This window comes from Phalacrocorax carbo, chromosome 2, assembly GCF_963921805.1.
Source record: "Phalacrocorax carbo chromosome 2, bPhaCar2.1, whole genome shotgun sequence".
Lineage (NCBI taxonomy): Eukaryota > Metazoa > Chordata > Aves > Suliformes > Phalacrocoracidae > Phalacrocorax > Phalacrocorax carbo.
Window position 1 is genome coordinate 52,593,089 of NC_087514.1, and position 25,509 is coordinate 52,618,597.

The 25,509-nt window shown below is 39.4% G+C and overlaps 1 protein-coding gene across 3 annotated transcripts in view; it reads left to right on the forward strand.

Moving 5' to 3' along the window:
* The first annotated feature begins 2,698 nt into the window (after window positions 1-2,698).
* Window positions 2,699-25,509, forward strand: part of ESCO1 (establishment of sister chromatid cohesion N-acetyltransferase 1) — a 33,980-nt gene continuing 11,169 nt past the window's right edge. For 2 of the 3 annotated variants that reach the window (XM_064442892.1, XM_064442894.1), the window contains exons 1-8: window positions 2,699-2,842; window positions 5,448-5,551; window positions 5,756-5,954; window positions 6,525-7,896; window positions 8,552-8,663; window positions 10,021-10,084; window positions 12,126-12,240; window positions 21,907-22,038. In XM_064442892.1, the coding sequence (XP_064298962.1) occupies window positions 5,758-5,954; window positions 6,525-7,896; window positions 8,552-8,663; window positions 10,021-10,084; window positions 12,126-12,240; window positions 21,907-22,038 (1,992 nt within the window). In that variant the 5' untranslated portion in view covers window positions 2,699-2,842; window positions 5,448-5,551; window positions 5,756-5,757. The remainder of the gene's footprint in view (window positions 2,843-5,447; window positions 5,552-5,755; window positions 5,955-6,524; window positions 7,897-8,551; window positions 8,664-10,020; window positions 10,085-12,125; window positions 12,241-21,906; window positions 22,039-25,509) is intronic. The other variant, XM_064442891.1, reaches the window with a different exon arrangement.

Here is a 25,509-nt window from a genome sequence, read left to right on the forward strand (position 1 = left end):
AAGTACTAAAATACTTGTGTGGTCTCCATCTGTCAGATCAGCAAACTGTAACCAGAAATCTGTTCAGGAAATCAGAAATCTCTGGGAGAAACCCCATCACATGCTGCCATTCAAAAAATGTTCTTCTAACATCTTTCACAGCCATTTATTTGTTGGCTAATGCCAAAGTTCATCATGCTGTTCTCCAGTCATTCTGGAGCAGTCACTGTATCCGCAGGCTAGACTAATGCTGGTCTGGACTGGCACATCAGTGGTGTGGATGTCAGACCCTCAGCTCCCCTTCTCTCGCTCAACTCCTCTTATTACTTGCCAATGTAGACATAGGCTCAGACCTGGAAATATTCTGAGGCAGTGAAGCTGCAACATAAGGTTAGATGAAGTACAAATCCATTACCCAGCGTAGTAAGGACTGAAATATATATTAAAAAAAAAAAAGGAAAAAAACCCCACAACTACGTGGTTATGCTATAGAATGAATTGGGAAACACAGTGCAGAACACAACTTCTAAACCAGCTAGCTGGCATCTGGAGGGTTACTACCAAACTTGGGAAAGCAAACTTCACTGGACTCAAAAAAACAGTTCGCTGAGTGAACCCATTGCTCTGGAGAGAGAAGGGGACACTGCACAGAACCAGGACACATCCAGCAAGGCTCTTTAGTCTCCGAGACACAGACAAGCATCTGTCACACGCTGGCACAATGCTGCACCTGCCTTCAGGAGACCTACTGGCATCTGTGCACCTAAAGCAAAACTGATCAGCAGGAAATTCCCAGTAACCCCAAAATATACCCTTAGAGAAGTTTCCAAAGGTGTTTCGAGAGCGGAGATCACTTCCAGAACAGCACCAAAACCAATCTTTAGAGAGATTTCAAAACATATTTGTGATAAGCAGCCCACAAACGCTTAGGAAATGCTGCTGTGACCACATATTGCTGTAACACCACCATTACCAGGAAGTGTACAACTCGGGGAGATTTTTCATTGATGTATTTGGTTTGCATGGCAAGGTTTTGGTAGCAGGGGGGTACAGGTGTGGCTTCTGTGAGAAGCTGTTAGAAGCTTCCCCCATATCCGATAGAGCCAATGCCTGCCGGCTCCAAGACAGACCCACCACTGGCCAAGGCTGAGCCCATCAGTGACAGTGGTAGTACCTCCGGGGTGACAGATTTAAGAAGGGGGAAAAGTTGCTGTGCAACTGCACCAGAGAGAGGAGTGAGAATATATGAGAGGACCACTCTGCAGACACCAGGGTCAGTGAAGAAGGAGGGGGAGGAGGTGCTCCAGGTGCCAGAACAGAGATTTCCCTGCAGCCCATGGAGGTGAAGACCCTAGTGAGGCAGACTGTCCCCCTGCAGCCGATGAAAGTTAACGGTGGAGCAGATACCCACCTGCAGCCCCACGCCAAAGCAGGTGGATGTGCCTGAAGGAAGCTGTGACCCTGTGCGAAGCCCACACTGGAGCAGGCTGCTGGCAGCACCTGTGGCCCACAGAGAGAGGAGCCCACACCGGAGCAGGTTTGCTGACAGGACTTGTGACCTCATTGGGGACCCACACTGGAGCAGTCTGTTCCTGAAGGACCGCACCCAGCGGGAAGCACCCACGCTGGAGCAATTCGTGAAGAACTGTAGCCTGTGGGAAAGACTCACGTTGAGGAAGTTCATGGAGGACTGTCTCCCGTGGGAGGGACCCCACACTGGAGCAGGGGAAGAGTGTGAGGAGTCCTCCTCCTGAGGAGGAAGGAGCAGCAGAGACAGCCTGTGATGAACTAACCACAAGCCCCATTCCCCGTCCCTCTGTGCCGCTGGAGGGGAGGAGGCAGGGAGTGAAGTTGAGCACGGAAGAAGGGAGGGGTGGGGGGAAGGTGTTTGAAGGTTTAGTTTTTACTTCTCATTACCCTACTCTCATTTGATTGGTAATTAATTTCCCAGAGTCGAGCCTGTTTTGCCCGCGACAGTAACTGGTGAGTGATTTCTCCCTGTCCTTATCTCGACCCACGAGCCTTCCGCTGCATTTTCTCTCCCCTGCCCAGCTGAGGCGGGCAGTGATAGAGCGGCTTCGGTGGGCACCCGGCGTCCAGCCAGGGTCAACCCACCACACGTAGTTGTGCCAGACGTGAGACGGCACTGACAGACCGCGGGTCACCATTTAAGTCGCTCGGTCGCCACTGTCCCGCCAGCGCGCGGTGCTGCTCTCCCCCCTCCGTTTTGGCAGAGCCTAAAGGCAGGGGACGGGGCTTAACAACCAGCCCGGGCGATGCGAGATGGCCGAGCCGCCGGGATAGCGCCGCCAGGCCGGGAGGGGAGCAGCGCCGGCCTGCCGCTGAGGCGGCGGTGAGCAATCCTCCCGCCCGACGGAGCGCGGGTCCCGCGGGTAGTCCCCAACAGCGTACCCGCCCCGCTCCCCTCAGCGGAGAACGCTGCCTCTGCAGCCCCCGCTGCGCAAGCGCAAACACCACCACACACACCCCCCCACCCCCCTCCCACGCCAGCCGGAAGTGTCCCGTCTCCAGCGGAGGGTGGCCCGAGGAGCGGCGGGGGGCGGGGCGGGGCGGGGCTGCCCGGTGCCGGGGCGGGAGCAGCTGTCAGGCTCGGGCCTGCCGCCGCCGTCGTTGCCGTTGTTTCGTGGGGGGACAGAAAGGGGGCGCGAGCCGCCCTGATCTCAACGCCGCAGCCTGCGCGCGCCCCCGCTACCCCACCCACCCACCGCCCCGCCCCGCGCACCGTCCCTCGCCTCCGCCACGCCCCTTCCCCCCTCCCTCCCCCCCCCCCCCCCCCCGCAGCTGGCGAGCCGGGCGAGGAGGGCGGCTCGCGCTGCCGGCACGTCGCTGACACTCGCGCGAGGTAAGCAGTAGCCTCGCGCCGGAGGGGGAAGCGCGGGGGGGGGTGGAAGAGAAGGGAGGCAAACTTCTTCCCCCCCGTCCGTCCCGTCGTCCCCCCCTCAAGCCCCGTGTGCCCTGAGCTCCTGTCAGCCTTCGCCCCCCCGCCCCGGGTACCGGTACCCCGTCCTGGCACGGCGCGGTGCTGCCTGCCCCCGCCCTGGGGCCGAAAGGCCGGCGGCCTCCGCTCCCGGGCCTGCCTGGCTGGCCGCCGCCCGGGCCCGGGCCTGCCCGCCGCCGCGCTCCCCGCCATGGCGGTGGGAGCAAGCGGGCCAGACTCCCTCGCCCGTGGGAGCTTGGGTGGGTGGGTGGGTGGGCGCCCTGCGGCGTATTCCGCTTCTCTGCAGCCCCCGCCTCGGCCTGAGGAAGGCTCGGCCGGGTTCAGGGGCTCTCCGCCGGGCCCTGCTCCAGAAGGGCCGTCAGGACGGGGCGCCGAGGCGGATGACACCGGGCCACGCTTGGAGGCCTTCCCTTTTCTTCCTTCCTCTCGAATTCCGCCGCGGGGGTCTCAGCTGGCGGGTCAGGGCGCGGGGCTGCCAGGGTCTGTCGTGGCAGTTGGCGGGAGGGCTCGGGTGTCAGGCAGGTGGGCCCCCAGCCTCAGCAGGGACCCGGGGCTCGCCCCTGCGTTAAGGGCTTGAGGGTGTGGGAGTTGCGTGCTTCTGTTTTTCGTTCACTTGCAGCAGGACCTTTGGTTGTTGCGTAGTTTGTTCTTGTACTTTTAAGTCTTCCCTTCTTTCCATAATCTGGCTTTTACTAGAGGGGACTTCTTCAGGGCAGAAACTGCCAGTTCTTGAAAGTCTGGAAAAGTCTTTGCTTTGCTGTGCAAAGTATTAGTAGGAAAGAAATGACTATTAAAGAGCTAGTTTTCTTTGTGGGAGGAGAGTGTATTTGTCAGTGTCCTGAGAAGCAACACCGATGAGGGAAGGATTATATTTTCTGTTTTGTACTTGAAAGGCTTTCCTGAGTATGCCATGTCATGTGGCTGAGAGTGACAGTGATATCTGTATGTGACTGGAAAAAACCCAAGAAGGTCTAGGTGTATACAGTGTGTGTCATGGTGCTTTCAAATTCTGAGTCAATGGTGTGCTCTAAACTAAGAGAACGTAAGACCAAAGACTTATTCAGCAACTAGAGCTGTTTTTTTCAGTGTGAGTGGCTCTGACGGGTAATCTTTTGACTAGTGGAAACCCCTAGGCTTGCTAAGTGTCATGGAGCTTCTGAGCCGATAAAAGTAAGGCATACAAATTCTGTTACCTGCTCCTTAGGGAGAGACATGGAAATAGCACTACAGAAAGTGCTAGTAGGGATTTCGTCCCTGGATATGTTCTTTAATTCTCTCTCAAATATGAGTTGCTGCTCATGCAGCTTGCTTAAAGGAGAAAGTCAGAAGACAGCACTGGTGTCTGGAATTTGAGCATTATCAGTCTTGCGTGGTTAGAACTGTCTTCATAAAAGAGTGGATAAATGAAAATGGGGTTAAGGACAATTTAAAGTCTGAAAGAAGAAAAAGTACAGCACTTTTTCCTTTTGAACAATGAATAATTATTAAAAGGAGCTTAATGTAGGTATCTTTCAAATTGTTAGAGGAAGACATGCATTTGTCAATACTGGAAGGCTCACTGTAGTTGTAATGAAATGAAAGTGGTCTGTGTTTTACAACTAGTAACTTAAAGTTTCTGTTTGACCTTAAAATCTGTCAACTTTAACATCAGATTAGTTAAGGTTTGAAAAGTAATATAATTTTGTTACAGAAATATTTGTCCGTCTGTCAGTGGCAAAAGTTAATAATAATTCTTGATCCTAAAAGGTGATATGGAAGTTCTGAGCCTGAGTCTTCCAGTAAACTTAATTTTAAAAAGATATTAATGAAACTTTGCAGAACAATTATTACTTATGCCATAATACAAAACCTGTGTCTTTGAATAAGAGAAAAGTTTCAGAAGCCACAAATAGATGTGAAAGGTATGATCAATCGAATCTGTGAAGACCTTTTACTGAGGATCTCTGCTAGTGTTCAGACTGTTGTGCAACTTAACTTCTGCATTGCTAACATTTCAGTTCTCATGAAGACATAATCTTCAACTGGCCAAGGCAAATGTCTCAAATAATGCTACTTTCTAGGCTTTCAATCTCTGATTTGTAGCTGAAGTCATATTAGAAAGAACAGTTAAAGCCAGTTGCTGGTGTCTGTAGTAGCAGCCACAAAACTCAGTAGAGTCTAGTGGATTTATTCACTGTTGCTGTGAGGCACAGAATGAGGCCCACTTTTTTGTGGGCTATGAAAGAAAGCAGCATACTACTTTCTGGAAAAATGCAAAAGGCTGAGAAACTTCCTTTCAAATGGTACTATATCCGCTACCTTTCAAAAGGTGAAAGGGTGATGCTTAAGACAGCGAAATGCCAAAAATTGTTGGCTATGGAAATAAAATGTGTAGGTTTTTTTAAATGGATTATCAAAGAAACTTTAAGTATTGTTTGAAGGGATGGAAGAGGGTGGGAATGCCAAATTCAGAGTCTGACAAGGAAGTTAATAAAGTGCTTACTGCATGAACATTTTATATTTTTCCTAGGTGGCATGAAACATCCTGTTCGTAAGCATATACATAAGGAATGCTCTTGGCACACCTTGATAAGTTACTTTGGCCTAAACATCGATTGCCTCTTGTAAAAACCTGTAAGTAAAATAAATGTGATTTGATTTGAGATTGCTTTGATGATTTGCTTTCTGATTACAGTTAGCATGGTCTGCCTCTAAAAGGAAAAGTGCATATCAGCTACCTTATTTTGTAAAATACACAAATCTTTGGTTATATTAACTGACGCTGTAACAACAGTTGACAGAGACACTGAAAGCTGAATCAATTACTGTGTTTTGCAGAAATGGCAGCTCAGAAAAGGAAGTCTATGTTAGTAGAGCCTTCTGCTAAACGTCCAAAGCTGGACAGGAACAGCAAACCGTCATCGGCGAAGAAGGAAAAAGAGGTGTCAGACACAAAACATGTCTCAAATAAATCAAAACCTAATCCGTGTGCAGTGCAGGAGAAAACCGTACTCAAAACCTCTGTCAAATCAAACAGGTCAGTGACAAAAGAATATGTAATTGTGCTAGGTTATATTCCTACACTAAATTAGTGCAGAAACAATCCAAGCAGAATGAATTTGAGTTACAGATACAGCTAAATAGTTAAATAGTACTGGTGGGAAGATCAGCCTTAAATCATTGAGTATGTTACCTGCTATGCGTTCTTTCTCTGGGATCATGTTAGTGTCTCAAAATCCAGAAAGACTTCCTCCAAAAAGGGTTTTGAAGTGAAAAGAAATCTTAATACGTATAAGCTAATACTTCATTTGAAAGCCACAAGTGCCAACAATGCAAAACTGCTAGAGGTGTTAAAAAGCATTCATCTGGGGTTTATAGTTAAGTCTTGCTGTGCATAAAAAACGTTAAGTACTACACTTCAGATTAACTGGGTGGAAGTGAAGTCTTTTCAGAATGATTCTAGAGAAAACGATGTAGTGTAAGATCTAGTGTTTTTAAAAAAGAAAAGAATAAAAAAGTTAGAGGCAGAGGGTAGTAGGAACAAGAAGAGTCTTATGACAAATTCTATTTTCTGGATGCCGAACAAATAATTATTTGAATCTTTCAGTGGCAACACCAATGAACCTGAACTAGCAACGCGCATGACTACAAGATCGTCAGGATTCAACTCGAGTAATAAAACAATACGTGACAAAAAGGTCCAACAGCAGCCTAAGCCTACAAAAAATAAGGAGGTATGCCAGGAAAAATCTGTGCAAGAAATTCCTAAGTCAAAATGCATAATTGTGCCAAATGAGCCAGTAATGAGGAGATCACAGAGACTGCAGCAGTTAACACATGTACATGTACCAGCAAGATCCCTGCGCAATAGAGAAGTTAAAGAAGAAAAAGCTTTGGAAGTTAAACAAAGTAGCCAGGCGAAAAGACATGCTCACAGTGTTGCAGCAAAAGCACTTAAATCTGCTGGAGAGAAAACGGAACAGAAAAACACAAAAATAAAGCCAAACAGTACAAATGACGATAAGGAAATATGTGTAGAAGTGACCAGCTCTCTAAAAGAGAAGAAATGTAAAGCAGACAATAAAAATGATAATTCCAACAGCTTTCAGCACAACCTTCAAGGGTCATCGTTACGTCCTGATGAGAGTCTTGAGGAAGTTAAGAAAGACCGAATGGGCCCTGTATCTCCTGCTCCTAGCAACACAAAGAAAGTGGAAACAGATTCTCTGAAGCCAAATTCTAAGACAGTAACTAAGGAAAAGCAACAAACGCATCAGAACGTAAAAAACAGTACAAAACCAAAAAAGATTTCACAGCCATCTGTAAGTGAAACAAATGTCGCCGATCAGCCAGAGAACGAGGCGAAATCCAAAAGGGTAAGCATCCTTGAACTTTGTGAAGAAATCGCAGGTGAGATTGAGTCAGATACTGTAGAGGTGAAAAAAGATTCCCCTAACGCTGAGTATAGCAAAACAGAAGAAAAGCATGCTGACGTACAGCTTCAACAAAGTGAAACGCTTACTCAAAAAGAATCTAGTCAAAGTACTCAGTGCAAACGTTTTTTCCCTAGCAAAAAAGGAATGCCTGTCAAATGCACACTGAATGGTAGAAATAACTCCTCAAACAAAAACTCTAAATGGACCAAAATTAAATTACTCAAAGCTAGTAACATGAAGCAAAGTAACTTCAATTCTGCAAATGCCCCCAAGTTTTCTTTGCTAAAAGATTACCCTGAAGTTTCAGAGCCAAGTCAAATAGCTACAGAAGCGGAGCTTTCGAAGGCACAAGGCAAGCTGTCACTAACAGGACTCGCTGAGAATGAAAGTGCAACTTGTGTACAGGAGAAATCAGATCCTTCATCTGAAAGAGCTGGAGCTAAAGAAGTGACATTAGAAATAAAACAGCCCACAAAGAGAGGTGCAGAAAATGGTTTGTTGCGTAATTTGACAAAACATTTGTGTGAGCCAAGACCAGATGAGGTAAGTCATTTTAATTATGGTGTATGGTGGGAGGGTGTTCTAAATCTGTTCTGTTTTCTGAGAATGCCATGCTCAGACAGTTTGTTTTAACAATGACTTTATTTTACAGTAACTTAAAATTTTCAAATGTGTTAAAGATCCTTTGCTGGTGTGTTGTCATAGATGGGATGATACTTAGCTGGAAAATGAACCTGTTCCACCCTCTTAAGTTCTGTAGTTACCTAAATGTTGATCAAAAAGATTTCCTGCTGGAGCTGGAGGTTGTACAGATAGATATGTGTACACTTCCTGATGACATAACCTTGCATAGCTGCTCTGTTCTGAAAAGGGGTATTAAAAGAAATGAGAGGCAAAGAAGTGTTCTCTATCTGAATTAGCTTGTATTAAAATTTAAGATTTTAAGGACAAAGGTGTTCTATAGGATGTATTTTACAAGCTTATATATACAATGAAAAATTTTTTTTCAAAATTAATAGCACAAACTTAAGTATGGACTAGCTAATCAGTTGCATTTTGTTTGCTTAAAATAATGTAGGAATCAGAAAAATGGTGCCATATTCAAGGTTAATACTTAGTTACCTAAGTGATTTTGTTAGTAGGTTAGAGACATTAAATAGTTTGGGTTTTTTTATTTAATGCTTTCTGTTTTGTTTAGAACTTCCGATTACATTTGGAATCGAGTCCAGAAAGTTCTCCACTCAAGTGCGTTACAGCTCCTAAACCACAAAAACAATTAAAAAAAGAACCTGGAGAAAGTGAACCTCAAGGTAACTGTTTACTCCTGATTTTTCCTCCTCTTCTGACCAGTTATATGGGAAGCGTAAGTCTTCCTTTCAGAGGAGTGTTTCACAGAATAAGGTACAGTTGGTGCAGAACCAAACTTCTGGGATTAGAACTGTTCAGTAGGGTTTTGTATTTCCTTGTGTGTCACACCCATGGCCACTTAGTAGCAGAGAATGTCCTTCTATCTCTGAGCTGTGTAATGTGTAAGACAGGTGTCTGTTCTTCTACCTAGCTCTGCTTTTAGTGCATCTTTGCATTTTATGCATGAATATTTTAATGCTTAAATATACTCCATTTGAGTAAAAGTGAAGTGACAGCTTTTCAAACAGACAGAAAACCCCCCAACCAAATCCTTTCCTTTTCCAGGTAATAAAGTATTCCGTATTTCAATTGGGTTCTTCTCTTGGATCAGTTTCTGTTAAGGATTCTCTGTTGGTTACTGCTTCCTTTGAATAAGTTTCTGCATTTCTTTCTCCTAAATTGTTCTACTTGGTCTTGACCAAATTATTAGTTGAGTAATCACTCTCCTGTTTTTATTACCCAGTCTTCATTTATCAGCCTGTGAATGCAGTTTGTCAGACCTTATGATGGGTGTGATGTGAATATTTTGACTCAAGTACATTTGACTAAGAAATATTATCGATGGATCACTAACATATCTCTTCATTAACTTCCCTCTTGATATTTCATCCTTTGCTTCTGAGTTTTTCGTTTGATTTGAGTTTTGGGTTTTTGTTGTTTGGTTTTTGTTTGGTTTTTTTTTTTGAGGGGTGTGTGTGTTGGTTTTGTTTTGGTTTTTAGTCTGAACCTGATTTTGGGTGCACTGTTTAACTATGTAGCTTTACTAAATTTTTTTTCCCCGGCCATTGTAGGGTATTTTTGTAGGGCAAAATACTCTACTTGTACTGTTAGAGAATGCAAAAAATGTTTTTCTTTCTTTTGCCATTATTCATTGTTTCTTTTCCTGAAGTGTTGTAGAACATGCCTCGGCTGGGGGCGTACTATACATTTATGATTGTAATACTATACATAGAGCTATGTATATGGGTGTTGGTATAAACAGATTTAAACTCCTGTGTAGTTTCACGTACTTGTTTAGCTGCTGGCAAACTGCTCTGCAGAACCGCTGTGGAAATGTTGAAGAAAATTGCATATTTTTTTAAGTATATAAGGAGAAACATCTGAATACTACCTCAAGTTTGTATCTTTTTTTTTTGACTGACCATGAACAAACTGCAACATTGTCTTGAATATGTTTTTGCAAATCACTTTTTGTGTACCTGAAATTTGCTTTGCAACTAAAAACTTCATAATGAAGTTATAATCTTTGATTAATTTTAGGTTTGGCTCCCAAGCAGGTGACACAAACTTCACTTACAAATCCAACTTCTGAAACTGAGAACAGGTATAGTATTTCATACATTATGAAATTACAGTAACCTTCCATAGAGTTAAGAGAGGTTTATTATAAGACTGTTCTGTTGTTTCAGTTTCAAATAAGTGACTTGTCCTTTATAAAAATAGACTTTCATTTTACCCAGTTCTTAAGGGGTGTTTTTATTTTGTTACAAAATTATTCAGCAAGATATTTGTAACTGTACATTTATTTTAAAAAGTATAATTAGAGTTGGGAAAACATCCGTAATGGTCTCTTCCTCAAATGAGATGATAACCAGAGTGTATGGGAAGGGTTTACCCTTCCCATAAGAGATTTTTCTCTTCATAAGAGATTTTTCTCTTATGAATTATTTCACTTACTTCTGGAAGGGTTTTCTAATCCTTAAATTTTGGGAGTCTTGTATGGAATCTTTTAGGTGGGGAAGGGGGGGATTTAATTTGGGGTTGTTTTGTGATTGCTGTGAACTGAAGGTGTCAGCTGCCGTATAAAAAATTACTCTTGTTCTTACTACTAACAGTTTAAATTTATGTTTTATCCTTGATCATGTTGACTGTTAGAGTTTTTGAACAATTGTGACATAGTCTGTGCTTTTAACCAATGACAAGCTAAAGACAATAATTTCTTTGTACCTGATACCTTGAACAGCAACATAGGTGGCACAGTGGTTAGTATATTGATACTGTTTTCTGTGTTCATAATGGAGACAAGGAGAAATGATGCAGTACATTTTCAGTACATCTGCCTGAGATGAGATTAATAATTCTGACTAACCAGTCCTTTAAAAACTCTACTGCTATGGAATTTCACAGAAGATGGGTGATAAGGTAGATGTAAAACTAGCTAAATGAATATTTTTAGATTTTTCAACAAATATTACAATAACTTTGATTTTATGTATTTTTATTCTCTACTGCCAAACAGCATTACGGTATCTACTCAAATTTATTAACTTTATTAGCTGAACAGCCCATATTGCTTTACTATTATTTGGATATGTAAATTTTCTTGTGAGAGCTTTCTTGCCCTGCTTTCCGTATGCTATCCAAGATTTAAGCCATCAGACTTTCTGTGGTACTCCTGCCATAACATAGAGTGATGTACATGTCTACAGTGTAGCTTTCTTCAGGGCTCTGTGAGAAAAGGTTGCAGTGGGAAAAGGCAAACCTTGAAGTAGCTACTTAATGTACATTTTGGGATATATGACAGGAATAAAAAAATTAGCTCTGATCTAGCACAAAAAATGCTGTTTTAAAAATGTCTGACGAATTTTTCTCTTTGAAAAAGCTCACTGAGTTCACCTGCTACATGTACTGCAGCACCTACTACAATGAAGTGTTTGGCCCTATATCCTTAGTTTGCTCAGAAACAGAAAATATGTAAATGCCTAGTTGAAATATGAATATTTTTGTGTGTTTTTTGCTTTGGTGATCTCCATGAGTTTTAGCCAAACCTAGAATTAATGTTATTTTTCCCCTGAATATAGTAGCAAGTTCCCAGGATAACTTTGTTGATATATTATAGTACTTTCCTGTGTTTCTTTTAGTCGTGACAAGGGGAAACTTAAACTGAGTGGGGGAGATTCCAGTGATATCCATCCACTTATTTAGCAGGTCCTCTTCTCCCTCCCTTCACTGCCAGCCATTAGAAGAGAATAAGTTGGAATTGAATTTGAGAAATTTAAGACATTGCCCACTTATATCTGTGGGAATATTTACATGGTCTACTTTGGCAGCCTGATGTGTGATACCTAAAACTTGTGTGACTAACCTACCCCATTTGATTATAACTCTAATACTTTTTTTTTCGATTAAAAAAAAAAAATCCTGTAATTAGGCTGGTCACAAACTGTATTTTTTGGTTAATCCTTTTATTTCCTTGTTTTTCTATTTGAATTACAAATTAAAATATATAGGCCTGTGTTTTGGGAAATTAACTTGGATTTGCATCTCATTAAAGCTTAGTTACAGTAATCACAACGGCATTGAGTATCTAGGATGACATGTTTAAGTAGTCTATTTTTTAACATGAAATATATTTATATTTCAAGGGTTCCATTGTCAAATCCTTCATTAGCATCCAAATGCAGTAACTTCCTACCATCTGAGGAACATATTCAGAAGCTAAAAGATGCAGGAAAAGATGGTGATAAGCAGCTGATCATAGTAAGTAATACCCTTTTAGTAAGGCTTAAGGCTTCTTGAAGAAATTACTTTTGAATTTGCAGTGCTGTGTTTTTATGAACATGTCTAAAAATCATTACTTATACACACTGTTGCCATTGTAAAGGATTTGTGAAAGTAGAACCTCTACTCGGTTGTCATTCAGTATTGAGGGAAAAAATGGTGGCAGACAGGCTTAATATGTAAAGCTGATTCTTGTTAAAACAAATTTCTGCTTTTTTTAATAGAACGACTGTTCAGTAAAAATACAGGTGTTTTGGGGAGAATGAACTTGACTTTACTGATGTGCAAAATCTCAGTTTCTTAAAATGTCAGAATTCTGGGGGGAGGTGCATCTGGCAGACTGAGTGCAAAATTAATATCAACAAATTTATTCCTGCATCATTCAAATTCTGAGACAAACAAAGATTTTCCTGTGGATGCACTCATTTTCACCATAATATTTAAGCAGCAATACTAGTTTGGTTATTTGTTCTTACCCTTATTTGCTATTAGCTACCAAATGCAGGTGTCCCATTTAAAACAACAAGACACAAAGTGAGAAGGAAGAGCGTGTCTGTCTTGTAGAATCACACAACTTGATAGTGAAACAATTGGAGGTTTTGGTTTTGTTTTGTTTTGTGTTTTTAATAATTCACATGTCAGATAATCCTTGAGAAATGAAAGGCTGGAGCTGGGAAGCTACAGAGGGAGAGGACTCCAGGCCATTAGGAAGGAGGACTCTGTAATAAGCTTCTTATGAAATTACCCCCTCTCACATATAACTGGTGGTCTTGCTAAATTGCAATTTTTTCATGTAATACATGGATTATATAAATGAAAATATTAACTAAAATAGAACCAGGTGAATTCTGAACACTATCTTACATCCATACTGAAATACTTTAAAATCAAAGCTTGTGAGAACTAAATTGATAAACATATCCTTGATTGGCCTAAAGCGATACAAATCTAGGTGCTTGAATGCCTAGTCACAGAATGATAAATGAACCGTATCTAACATTTACGAAGTAATTCAGCTGTTGCCTCTTTGAAACACATTTTACCAACAGGGTTAAAATGCATGATTAAGTATCTTAACTGTATTAAAAGGACTATAAGAGTACTTCATTTCAGTTCAGTAAAGCTAACTTAATTTTTGCTCATACAGTTATAGAACTTGACTGAAGGGTTGCTAGGATCTTTGACAAGAAGAAATAACTAACTTTCTGGTTAACTACTGAAAAGGGGTTGTGTAGCTCTCCTCTACAGTATTCATACAAATAGATTTTGTAACTTATTGACTACGTTGGTAATATTCTTGTTTTCGGCCCAAATTAGGAAAGTAATATTTTTTCCCCTAGGTATTCAACAGTAAAAACTAAGTTATTTACCTAGCAAAATTTTAGAATATAAAGAATGGGTCATCAATGAAGAATACTAGGGAAAATAGCAGAGATTTGTTTCTTGTTTTCTGTGTGAATTTCTGGAAAATGCAAGGGAGCACTGTATTTAATTTTTAAATGTGAAACTAACAGCTTCATAATATCTAATATATTTCAGCACTTCATACGAATCTAATTCACTTTGATTTCATTGAGTTCAGAGTAGGCTTTTTATTGTGCTGAAAGGGCATTTTAGTAATGCCTGCAGTTTTTAACCAAGAAAGCATTAGGTAAGGTACTGCTCTGTTATTCTTTTACAAGGAGGGGGAACTACTTTTAGTATTGTCAAAACATATAGAGGAACCCAAATATTTGTTAAGCCATTTTGTAAAATACTGTCCTTGACATTAGTTACTGTGGAGACGAGACATAGTTATGTCTAGAAGAGTTTGCGCTAGCATCTGGAGGGGGGGAAAATTCACTAAATTGACTTCTGAAGTACCAGATTTTGCTCATACAAATACTCAGTAGATTGGGGATTAAATGGATGTAATAAATAAGGTACACTTTGTAATTAATAGTGTTGCTTGCAAAACCACAGTGAGTTTCTTAAATGTTGATTCTGAATGCCTGGACCTTTTTTTTTTACATTTTTAACGGTGTTTATGTACTTCTGAGTGATCTTCTGAGAACAGAGAAAAGATTCATGTGGTTTAAAAGCTGTTCAGGTTGAAATTTCTGCTATACGCAGAGAGCAGCCTTACTACACACAGCCAAATCACTTAAATTAGCATTTATAGTGTCTGTAAAAATTTTTATAGTTAGTAGCTATAAATTATTTTTATTTCAAGTTTCTGGTGCATTTTATTAAGAGAAGCAGTTTCATTATTCTTCTTTACCTTGAGCAAAGTTGGGAAGTCATGCTTTTAGTCTTAGCAAGGAACATTTAACTTGCACTTTGTTATACTTTTTAAAAGAGTTAAATGCCTGAAAGGTGCAATTTTGGGCTCTGTACTGTGAGATCTGATTCTTTTGGAGATCTGTCTAGCCAGGCCATCTTAACGTATGTACAGAATCTGTTTTTTCTTTTTGTAACCAAAGGGGCAGGGGGAAGAAGAGATTGGCTTAGTTTGACTCACAACATGATAAATTATCTTTGTTTTGCTGGCTTTTCTCCTATTGAATTTTCCTAGTCTTTTCAGCTTGACATATGTCCTTTTAATTGTCTTTACAGTATCTGAGGCTCAAAGGCTGGGATGTTACAATAATGTCTGTGTATTCTAACCCTTTCATTTCCTGAGCTATATTTAGAGAGGTGTTACAATAAAACTAGTCTTTGTTTTCTACAATATGGTTTATTTTTTTATATTTAATCCTTTAATCTTACCATCCTTATTCTCCCATAGGATTGCGGTAATGAATAGATTAATTTTTTATTTTTCTTAATATAATCTTTAACAAGCTTTAAGACTATTTGATTTTAATAGAAGTAAAATAAATGCAAATTCCATTTGTAAAAGAAATATTTAGTAGCTGTACTTGCACCGTTCTCTCTTTTGGTACAGTTCAACTAGTTATCTGAGCAGATTTCAAACATAAGATTATCTTAATTTCGTAGAGGTATAGTAAGACAAAATTGAGTTGGCTTCTGTTTTCTTCAGATCTGCTGTCATACATCTTAAAAAGCAAGTCTCTTCAGGGTGTTGTAGAACTTCATCTGAAAACAGCAAGGAATCTAATGCAACATATTCTATAGGACAGAGACAGGAGACAATGGTGTTCAAAGTAATGTGCAGAGATTTAGGTCCAGACCTTGGAAAGTATGATCTGTTTTTCTAGAGGACAGAAATTAAGATTGAGGCTAAAAATATGCTTTGTTCCACGACTTGGTGTTTAGAGAAGCAGTGTGTGCTGAATATTTGCGAACTGTACCCTCTTACGCTTCATTTAAATGTTCAGTTGGTAGGTTGATGGGTTACGTGAAGCTCCATATTGGAATTTTAATAGAGTAATGCACTGAAATAGTTTTTTTACTTTCCAAGTACTTGAATCTAATGTGCAAATATGAGAACTTGAATATGAAATAATCTGTTCCTTTAACTTCTGATATGAAAAGAAATACAAATGTGCAAAGCATATGTTTTCAATTTTCATAAAATGAAATATGCTTTACGTCCAAGACAAGGAAAGGCAGTTGTTTGCCTTTTGTAAAAATTCTGCTTGCCTGCCAGATCTAGAACAAAATTTTGACCTTGAGGATAGGAACTGATAAAAGCATTAATGCTACAAAGGAATGCTCTAAATAATGACCTGTGAGGTACAGGGATACTTCTTCCATTTTATACCACTAAGGAGACATGTTCTTTTGAAAATGATACTCATCAATTTTAAGAAAGGACTTGTAAAGAGAGTGGAAACAAATAACTGAAGTGGTAAAAAGATAGTATAGACTTACAGAGACTTTTCTGCCTTTCTAGAGATCTGAGTTAATGCCTGGGTGTAAGCAAACATGATTAAGTGTAGATGATCTTTGTAAGTATCAGCAAATGCATGGATCAGGATTGCTTGATGGAGGATACGTTTGATTCTGAGATTTGACTTGGTGCTATATGTGGAAGTGATGTGCACACTAAATCAGTTTACACATTTGGATATGATATTTGAATTTTTCCTTACATATATTTTGGTTAAACTTGAACATAGTTTCCTGTTTGACTGAAATAGGTAATATATGAAAGAAATATTATGATTTAAGCTGAAAACAATCCTCAGTGGAAATAAGTGCAAAAGTGATTTCTCATGAGCCTGAAGAAAGTTACATAGCTACCATTTTAAGGTTACTGTTTTCTACCTTAAACTGGTGTAGTCTGGTTGGCAGTTTCTCTGAAGAACTGGAGAATGGATTTTGGGCAATCTTTTGTGGTTCACATTGGTTAAGTACTGCATCTTTTCTTTCCTGTAATCCTGGTAAAACAAGGCAGTGGTTACTGCTTAAGTGACTGGTGAGGGAGTTGGGTAGTTGAGAGCAGTTGCTCCTCCTTTCTTCCCACACAAATCTGCCCTTTGGGACAGCTCTGTTCTCAGGGGGGCAGTAATGGCCATCCTTCCTTATTATCACTCCTTCCCATTTCCACTTCACTGCAGTGACCCAGCTTTCTCTGTAAAATTAAGGTGGGTTGTGTTTGGTGTCCTCTGTCCTGAGGGTAAGAATGTTTTGTAAGGTTAGCAGGGCACCCAATACAGGAATTCAAGCACCAAGGCTACTAACCTTGAATTGTGGGTTGAACCAGGCAGGCAGCTAAGCACTGTGCAGCTGCTTTCTTACTCCCCCCAAGAAGGATGGGGGAGAGAAAACTTATGGGTTGAGATAAGGACAGTTTAATAGGTAAAGCAGAAGCTGTGCATGCAAGCAAAGCAAAACAAGGAATTAATTCACTGCTTCCCATGGGCAGGCAGGTGTTCAGCTGTCTCCAGGAAAGCAGGGCTCCATCATGTGTAACAGTTGGGAAGATAAATGCTGTAATTCCAACCATCCCCCCTTTCCTCCTCCTTCCCCCCGGCTTTGTGTGCTGAGCATGGCATCATATGGTATGGAATATCCCTCTGGTCAGTTGGGGTCAGCTGTCCCAGCTGTGCCCCCTCCCAGCTTCTTGTGTACCCCCAGCTGACTTGCTGGCACAGCGGTGTGAGAAACAGAAAAGGCCTTGACACTGCGTAAGCACTGCTCTGCAAAGCTAAAACATGATTACGATTGTTAATGTTATCCAACACTGTTTTGGTCACAGATATAAAACATAGCACCATAGCAGCTGCTGTGAAGGAAACTAACCTTATCCCAGCCAAAACCAGCACACATTGGAACACTCTGTAATATACTTGAATTATGTTTTTATATGGGTTGAGAACAGATTAATTGTCCATTGTAAATATTGTGCAGATCTGTTTTCTAACTTGGTATTTTTTTCATATTGCTTTAGTGAGTGACCACTGAGGACATAATTTCATGATGGATAATGACCCTCCATTTTAATTTTTCAGAGTGTTAAAGAAAATTAGATACATCACTGTTCTGAAAATTTTAAGTTGATTTATATCCTTTGGCTAAAATAACTTCAGAAAGACGGATGCTGGTGGTGGTGGATTTTTTTGTTGTTGTTTTGTTTTGGTTGTGGGTTTGTTTGTTTTTGTTTTTTTTTTTTTTTTATTAAATTCCACAGTCTTCATTTGAAGTGAAACTTGTTTCTGAGTTGGGTCATGTCTTCTGATCCTCCTGGTCAGCAAGGGGATCTACCCATCAGCTTCAGTCTTGAATGCACCTTTCGTTGAAATAGCATTCTTTGACCTTTTAATTTTCTGTGGAGAGCCCAAAAATCTTTGTGTTGTTCCTTCCTGCTCTTCTTGTATTTACTTTCCAGCCTGCCTGTTTCTATGGCTGGGTTTTATTCTTTGTTCTGTGAAAAAACTAGAGGAAAAAATAATCTTCCTCTAACTAACACTAGGTAGTCAAGAAGGAGGTGACCTAATCTGTGCCTGAAGAGAGAGGGAAAAAAAAAAAAGAGAAAGAAAGAAAAAAAAAGGCCCCTTTTCATCTCCTACAGAGGCACCAAATGCCTTTTTTGCTTGCAGGGCTCCTTATTCCACATATGGAGGATCAGCAGACATGCACCTTCTCAAAGAAGATATTGGTAAGACTTTTCTTTCTGTCTAACACAGAATTAAGAAACCTGCTGGAGATTAAGACAACACTGTCACAATGTTCAATTACAGTTAGCCTTGAAACACTGGATCTTGTATATCCTGTGCCTATATTAATGAGGATTGCCTGAGATGTCGGGAATGCTTAATTGCCATCTAAACATGCAGAAAGAATTTGGTTAGGAAATGAAAGTATCCTTGCTCTTTATTGTCTTTATTGTTGCTGTTTAGAAAATTTAGTTTTAAATAGAGTAATAACACATTTTTCTGCCAGCAACCCAACATTTTCTTAAATATTGCTTTGAAAAATTTCTCTGAGTTCTGAGAGTCAAACCTCTTACATCTTTTTTTAGTTGTGACAAGTTGACAGTTTATTCTCTGGTATCCATTATCTGATGTTTGCTGAGAAGATTCCCACCCCCCCGCCAAAATCCCAGTTTTAAGTTTTTATTTACTCTCATATGTGGTGCATAAGGTGTTCTTGGTTGAGGTTTGTCGGGATTTTTTTTGTTTGTTTTGTTTTGTTCCTTCTTCCCTGATAGGAAAGACTAGCAACCTTTAATGCATTATTATTGTTTGTGAGCACTTTTTCCCTCTTGATGCATGCCCTTTCCACTTTTGCTTATGCAATGACATCAAGTTTAAAATAGACAGATTCTGTAGGTGTTTTGTTAGAGTACTAAAATGCATTCATAATTCCTGACTTTATTTTGCATGCCCTGTTTTTTTTTGTTGTAGTTGACATTGGATTTACAAAGCTACTTTTTTCTTTTTTTTTTTTTTGTCTGAAGCATTATGTCTTGTGGTGTGGCTTTGAAATAGTACTTCAGTTACACAAAAAGGCTATCTTCTTTTACTACCCTCAGGATACTGTAAAATATTTGCTAAAAACTATAGTCAGCTTTTGTTAAGGCTGCAGAGTTCAAAAGATTGCTTCAGAGAATAGAATGTAGGGTTTTTTCCTGATATCCACATAACAAGTTTTTAATATTAACCTGTGTGTGTAGTCCATTGGTACAATGGAATGCATGTAAAAATAGTAATACCAGTGAAATCCTTAAATCAAAAACAACAAAAAAAATCCCCCCAGAAAACCCAAACCCACCGATACCAGCAACATTCAAGAAGTAAAACTGTAAAATACAATATCGCTGTACTATTCCAGGGAAATAATCTGTTCCTGGAGACTTGCAAAACAGTGTATGTATTTACAAGGCAAGATGGGATGAGCTAAGGAGCCTGACCACTTTGAGGATATCCCTGCCCCAGATTTTTTGATGACTTCCTACATCACTAGTTTTTTGGTTTGGTGTTTTGTTTGCGTTGGGTTTTTTTTTAGCTTGATTTTTTTGGTAGTAAACTAATTGATATTTTAGCTTAAATACCTTTATCTTGATCATTTGAACAGGAATTGTTTCATGAGACTTACTGCAATACTGATACATGCTAAATATTTTGAGTTGCTTTATGTAGCTGATTTTCTAATTACGTGTCTTATTTTTTTGAAGTATATTCCAAGCATCAAAGTAGACTCCCTCTTTGCTTGTCCTACCCTAGATGTAAGGGATATGTTCTCCATCTTCAGGATAGGAATTGCTCAGTTTGGTTCAATGGGTTCATCTTAAGATAATCACCATATATCATCCTTCCTGCTAAACTGCCTTTTTTCATCTTTCGCGTATAAACCCTTGAAATGCAGTATATTTTGGTGGCCAGCTGGGTACCTTGTTTTGAACTATATTGATCCTTTAAAGGAAGTCTGCAGGTAAATTAAAATGTGTTGGTTCAGTTTTTACACCTTGAGAAACCTCCTCTTATTCTGACTTTGCGAATATAACCTCAGGGTTCATCTTTTCCTTTTTCCTTCAGAAAGTTAGCGTATTCCAGTCTCTCCTCCTGTAAACAGTAGGAATGTATAAATTGACATACCATTAAAGCAATGACTTCTCAGATTCAGCTTCTTTCTTTTGTGCAAGTTCCATATATGTGCTTTTAAAGACTCTGAATTTGCCTGGCTGGTTGTACCTTTAGTCTCTTCTTTGAAAGAAACTGATACCTATGTTTTAGATTTCAGTAATGCCTTCTTGAAATAAGGTGCTGTTGTGTAGAGAACTGAGCTGTCATCTAGCTCTCAGACATACTTAAATGTATTTTTGAAGATGGAAGGAATAAGAAATGATTTGTAAACACTTCAGCTGTGTTGCAAAATGGTTTCTTCTGTAAAGTAGGCTTTTTACCTATCAATATTTTGAGCTCTTAGAAAACAAAATTAAGTTCAGGTGATCTGTTTTCTTGCAAATTGTGCGCTTTCAATTTGTGCACACAGATCAACTTCCTTTTAAAAAACACCCTCAGGTTGTCTTTTGCTTATATAGTATCCTATTGTAGACTATAAAATAACTGTTTCGCTATTACTTGTGATATATGTTAAAATAGATTAAAAGTGACATTTATTGCTGCTTACATAAACTCAATTTCCAAATGTAGTTAAAGAAAAAAAAATGTATTTGAGCATTAAGCCATAATTTAAAACATGCCTTTTTGGCTAGAGACTTCAATCTAACTGGTGTTCTTTTGCTCTTTGCAAAAGGCACCGCCTGCACCTGATACTTCAATAAAGAATTAGGCACTGACTCCTTAATCTCCAAATTAATAACACACTTTTAATAAATAGCAAAGCAATAGGTACTGAATAGCGCCCTTATTTTGGTAATGGTTGGTTATAGAGTAGGATAACCTAAAGGGTCATGAGTAGAACAGTGTGATCTTCCATTTGTGTTGTAGCTGCTATCCAGTGTCTGAAAAATAAGTTATGAACCCTGTGTAATTAAGATAGCATGTCAAACATCATAGCTGTTTCCATCTATCCATCTAAGAGTTCCAACTCTTAAATCAATTAAGAGTTAAGACTTAAGTCCTGAGAGTATATTAAATGAGGCTTTTAATCAATGAAGAGAGGGGTAAAAAAAACATAATCCTTTGAATGCTTTGAATTCTTGGCTTTCATAAAAACCTAAAAGGTAGTGATCAGCCATTGCAGATGTATTGCTGACCTTAACAATTATTTCCGTAACTTTTGGGTTTTTTATAATATCCTTCCAAACATTCAGGAAAATGGCTCACCTTTGGCCCACCTCAAAGCAACTCATGACCAAAAGACAGGCAGCAGCAGAACCGGAGGGAAAAACCAAATAGTATGGGGCTGGATGTGGGCATTTTCTTTGTGGAAGATGATTATATTTACTGCAAATAGGGCAACAAGGGAAGAATTCTTTGTTCTTTGCATTTTGTAAAATAAAAGATAATTTGTTGAAAACTAATGGGAGGGGAGCTAATTTTAATGTTGGGTAGAGTTTGTTCTGTGATTGATGTCTGTGCCTTTTGAGGCTGTGTGGGTTTTCGAAAGATGGAATTCTAAATTCTGTACTTGTTTTCTCCTGTTTCACTCCATTTTAGCCTCTGAGTTTCCAGAAGCTAAGCTAAAAAAGGCATGTCTGATTAGATGAAAGTTCTGTTGAAGTGTATTTACTGTGCTTGCAATTGACAAATACCTTTTTCTTTTCTCTTTTTTTTTTTTTTTTTAAAATAGGATGCAGGACAGAAGAGATTTGGTGCTATTTCCTGTAATATTTGTGGAATGCTTTACACTGCATCAAATCCAGAGGATGAAACCCAACATCTGCTCTTTCATAACCAGTTCATAAGTGCTGTAAAATATGTGGTAAGAAAACCGTATCTTTTTAAAGACATAAGCATTATCTTTTGGGGTTTTTTTGCTGTGTACTAGTTACAATTCGTATTACATTAAGTCATGTTTTAATAGATTAGTATCACAGTAGGCCACGAATAATCCACTTCGGGAAATAAATTTTTTTAAGAGCCATGGTAGACAAGTTACATGTAATGTATAAAAATATTTATTAGGATAGTGGTGTTTCGTTGCCATTGTTTTCTGTCTGTTCCTTAATCTTGGGCTGGGGTGGGTTGGGTGGTGATAGGAAGCCAAAGGAATGTCACTGTTCCAAAAGTACTAAATAGAGGTTTCAGTACAACTGATGTTTGCAATGGTTGGCTTAATAGTCAGATAAAGAGCTGATTGTACTGTTTTCATAATTGTGTAATCTTAGATGACATTTAAATTACTTTTTCTTAATTATGTGTAATTTGGAGGGAGACTGCCTAGGAATCCAGCTGATACAACTTCATAGTATATAGAAACTTTACTTAATTTATAGTGTGATTATAATCTTTAAATATAAAGTCCAAAGTATTATTCCATAACTACATTATATATCCTGTATCTGAGTGTATATCTCATTAAAGCTCAGATTTGAAAAATTCTGTACAATTTAAAGTATATTCTAAAATTGGCTACTTCACACTAACTGATATTACAAGACTTACAGGAAATATCTGTTCACATGTCTGAAATCCAGAATAGAATCCCACAAAGTCTATTTTCTTTATCACACATGTTACCTTCAGTACTCTACACTCGAGTAGATAAGACCTCCAGGATAACTGAACTGAGGCCACCAATTCATTTCATGTAGATACCAAATGGCTGTTGGGCTACTCTTAAATCTAAAGCTCAATTTTACCCCACTGTTTACAAATATAAAGATACATCTTCATAGCTAAAGTGTGTTAAACCATCTGGTAAATAGTTCTGGTATTTGTTCTGTTCTTGATTAGTTTTTGCTGAATAATCCAGACATCTGGAAAGATCTCTTCTGATACCCCTTAGCTACATTGTAGGATGAGACCAGGCAGAAAGTGTGATGGAATGCAGTACATTATAATGGCAGCATATAATAGCTTCCCCATTGTATTCCTGTTTGTCCTTCCCCACCCCCTGCCTCCCCAGTACTTTCAGATCTTGAATGTTATCGAAGATGTAAGCATAATTTACAGAATGTGTTGTTAGTTCTTTTGGACAGAAGCTGGCAGATGAGTTCAGTAGTTAATTAAAGCTGCTACGTTTGCGTAGGTAGGAAGCTGCACTGAAGTTTGAATATTTTGAAAGCTGAAAGAGCTGAAATTTCTCACTTGTGTGTGTATGTCTAGAGTAGCAACATGACTAACATAAAAGTGAAAGAGCAGACTACCTTAAACCATTTGTAAATAACTATGTATAAAGTTAGGTATGTTTTTGAGAAGAACTTTGCCTCTTATTTTTTGAGTTGCTAAGCATCTTTTAAAAACTTCACGCAATGTGTATTTAAGCAAACTATTTGTATTGTCAGTTCAGTAAGTAAACAGTTCTACCTCTGAAATCTTTTAAGACTCTAATTGTGTGTTGTGACACTGTAGATGGCTATAGAGTGATGGTTTAGATCGGTATTCTGTAGCAGAAACTGTAGAGTAAGAAGTGAAGGAAGGATTCTTATAAGTCTTTAAATTCCCCTCTGATTTTTTTTTCCTCATAACAGTTTGATTGACGCTCTGTTTTTTGCATGGGTAACTTTTGCCATGCTAAATAGGTAAGGCTTTAGCACTAGTCATTTGACCGGTAGTCAGTGGTTCTTGGTTCAGAGTATTGTGGTAATGTCCACGACAGAAACATCCTCATCTCCTCTTAGAAAATAATTTGAACTTTAGGTAAGCCTTCTTGCTGGTGAATTAGTACATCAGATCTCTACTTGATAATTCTTAGTCATCCAGAAACACCAGAAGAAAGATTGCTAGTTATCCCAGTTTTTCTAGGAGGTTTCTAGTGGGGATTGTTGGGAGGAAGGCTTGGAGGTGTGATATGCTTGGTTTCTAGATATTTGTATGTAGTTACTGTGTTGAAATTATAACTACCTTCCTTTCCCTGACAGAAAGTGTTAACTGGACAGTAGCATCATGGGATTAAAAACATTGTACTAGAGAAAGCCATGGTTACTTCCTGGTTAGACTTTCTGGTCCAGGAACATCTGGTCTTGTTGACCGTGGTATGTTACTTTATTAGCTCTCCAGATATTCTTTTTAATTTAGTTAATGTATTTGGCATTGTTGTTGAGTTGGAGACCATTCTAAGGTACATTAGAGGCATTTTTCATTCTCTTGTCATTCTCATTCTTCATGCCGTATGATGCAGCCCCAGTCTGACTTGAGAAGACTTCTCAGTTTTTCTTCCTTTTGAGTGTCTCTGTTACATGCTTAGTAGTTCTACTGATGATTCATTTCACAGAATCACAAAAAGAAAGCCTATATACACTACCATGCTAGAGCTTCTTGTTGGGAACTGTGAAAATGGACTTTAGTGTCTTGCCCATCTGCATGCAGCCGCTTTGTGGTTTGCTTGTTTTTTTAAAGTGCTGTGTAGTGGGAAGATAGTTTGCATGCAAATAATAAATTATTTACCATCTTCAAAATATAATTTTTCTTAAGGCTTGTCTTGTTTCTTCTAGAAAAAATTTCTTTTTAGGTCTCTAGAAACTCCGTGATGCCCCCAGAAGTAGGACAGGCTAACAAGGAGAATGGTATTGGGATACTTGTTTTGTCATGGTGGCTGATAGAGACAGTAAGACAATTGCAGGCCTTGTGTGGAGGAAGTTTGTCAAGCTTAGTGATACTTTCTGCATTTGGGAACAGAAGATTGGCAAGGACTGATATGGGTTGTCTGAAGGGTGCCATTTGCTGTTACTAGGAGCGTGCAAATTGAATAAGCAAGACGGTAAGGTGGTCAAGGATAGTACAGGAGGAGGAACAGATTAGTGTGGGAGATGTCCCCTACTGCAGACAAATGTCAGAATCTGTCTCACTATCCTTCTGGTTTCAGACATCTGAAAGTCTCCAGAAAAAATATGCCATTCTAGCATGTGTGTATTGACATCAAGTGTTAACTCCAGTGGGATGGATGATGTTGTGGGATGGATATGTGGTTCAGTTTTATAAAACCCTCTAGCTGTGATACCACACAGTATCAATGGTGTATCCTCTCTGTGATGCCACATAGTATCAATTTAGTGTTTCTGCAGGTTTTTTTTCTGAGAGCAAGACATTCTTTTTAACGATGTTCTTAAGTTGCAAAGCCAAAATTTTTCAGTTAGGAAATGCCTATGGATTCAGGTGCCTGATTTGAATGAAGTTAAGCTGTTTGTATTTCAAGCTCATCCTCTTAGTTGAGAGTATCTTGAGCTGAAGACAGTGGAATCTGTTATTTGGGCTAAAGTCTAATCTGATAAGTTTTAAATAGCTATTCTGC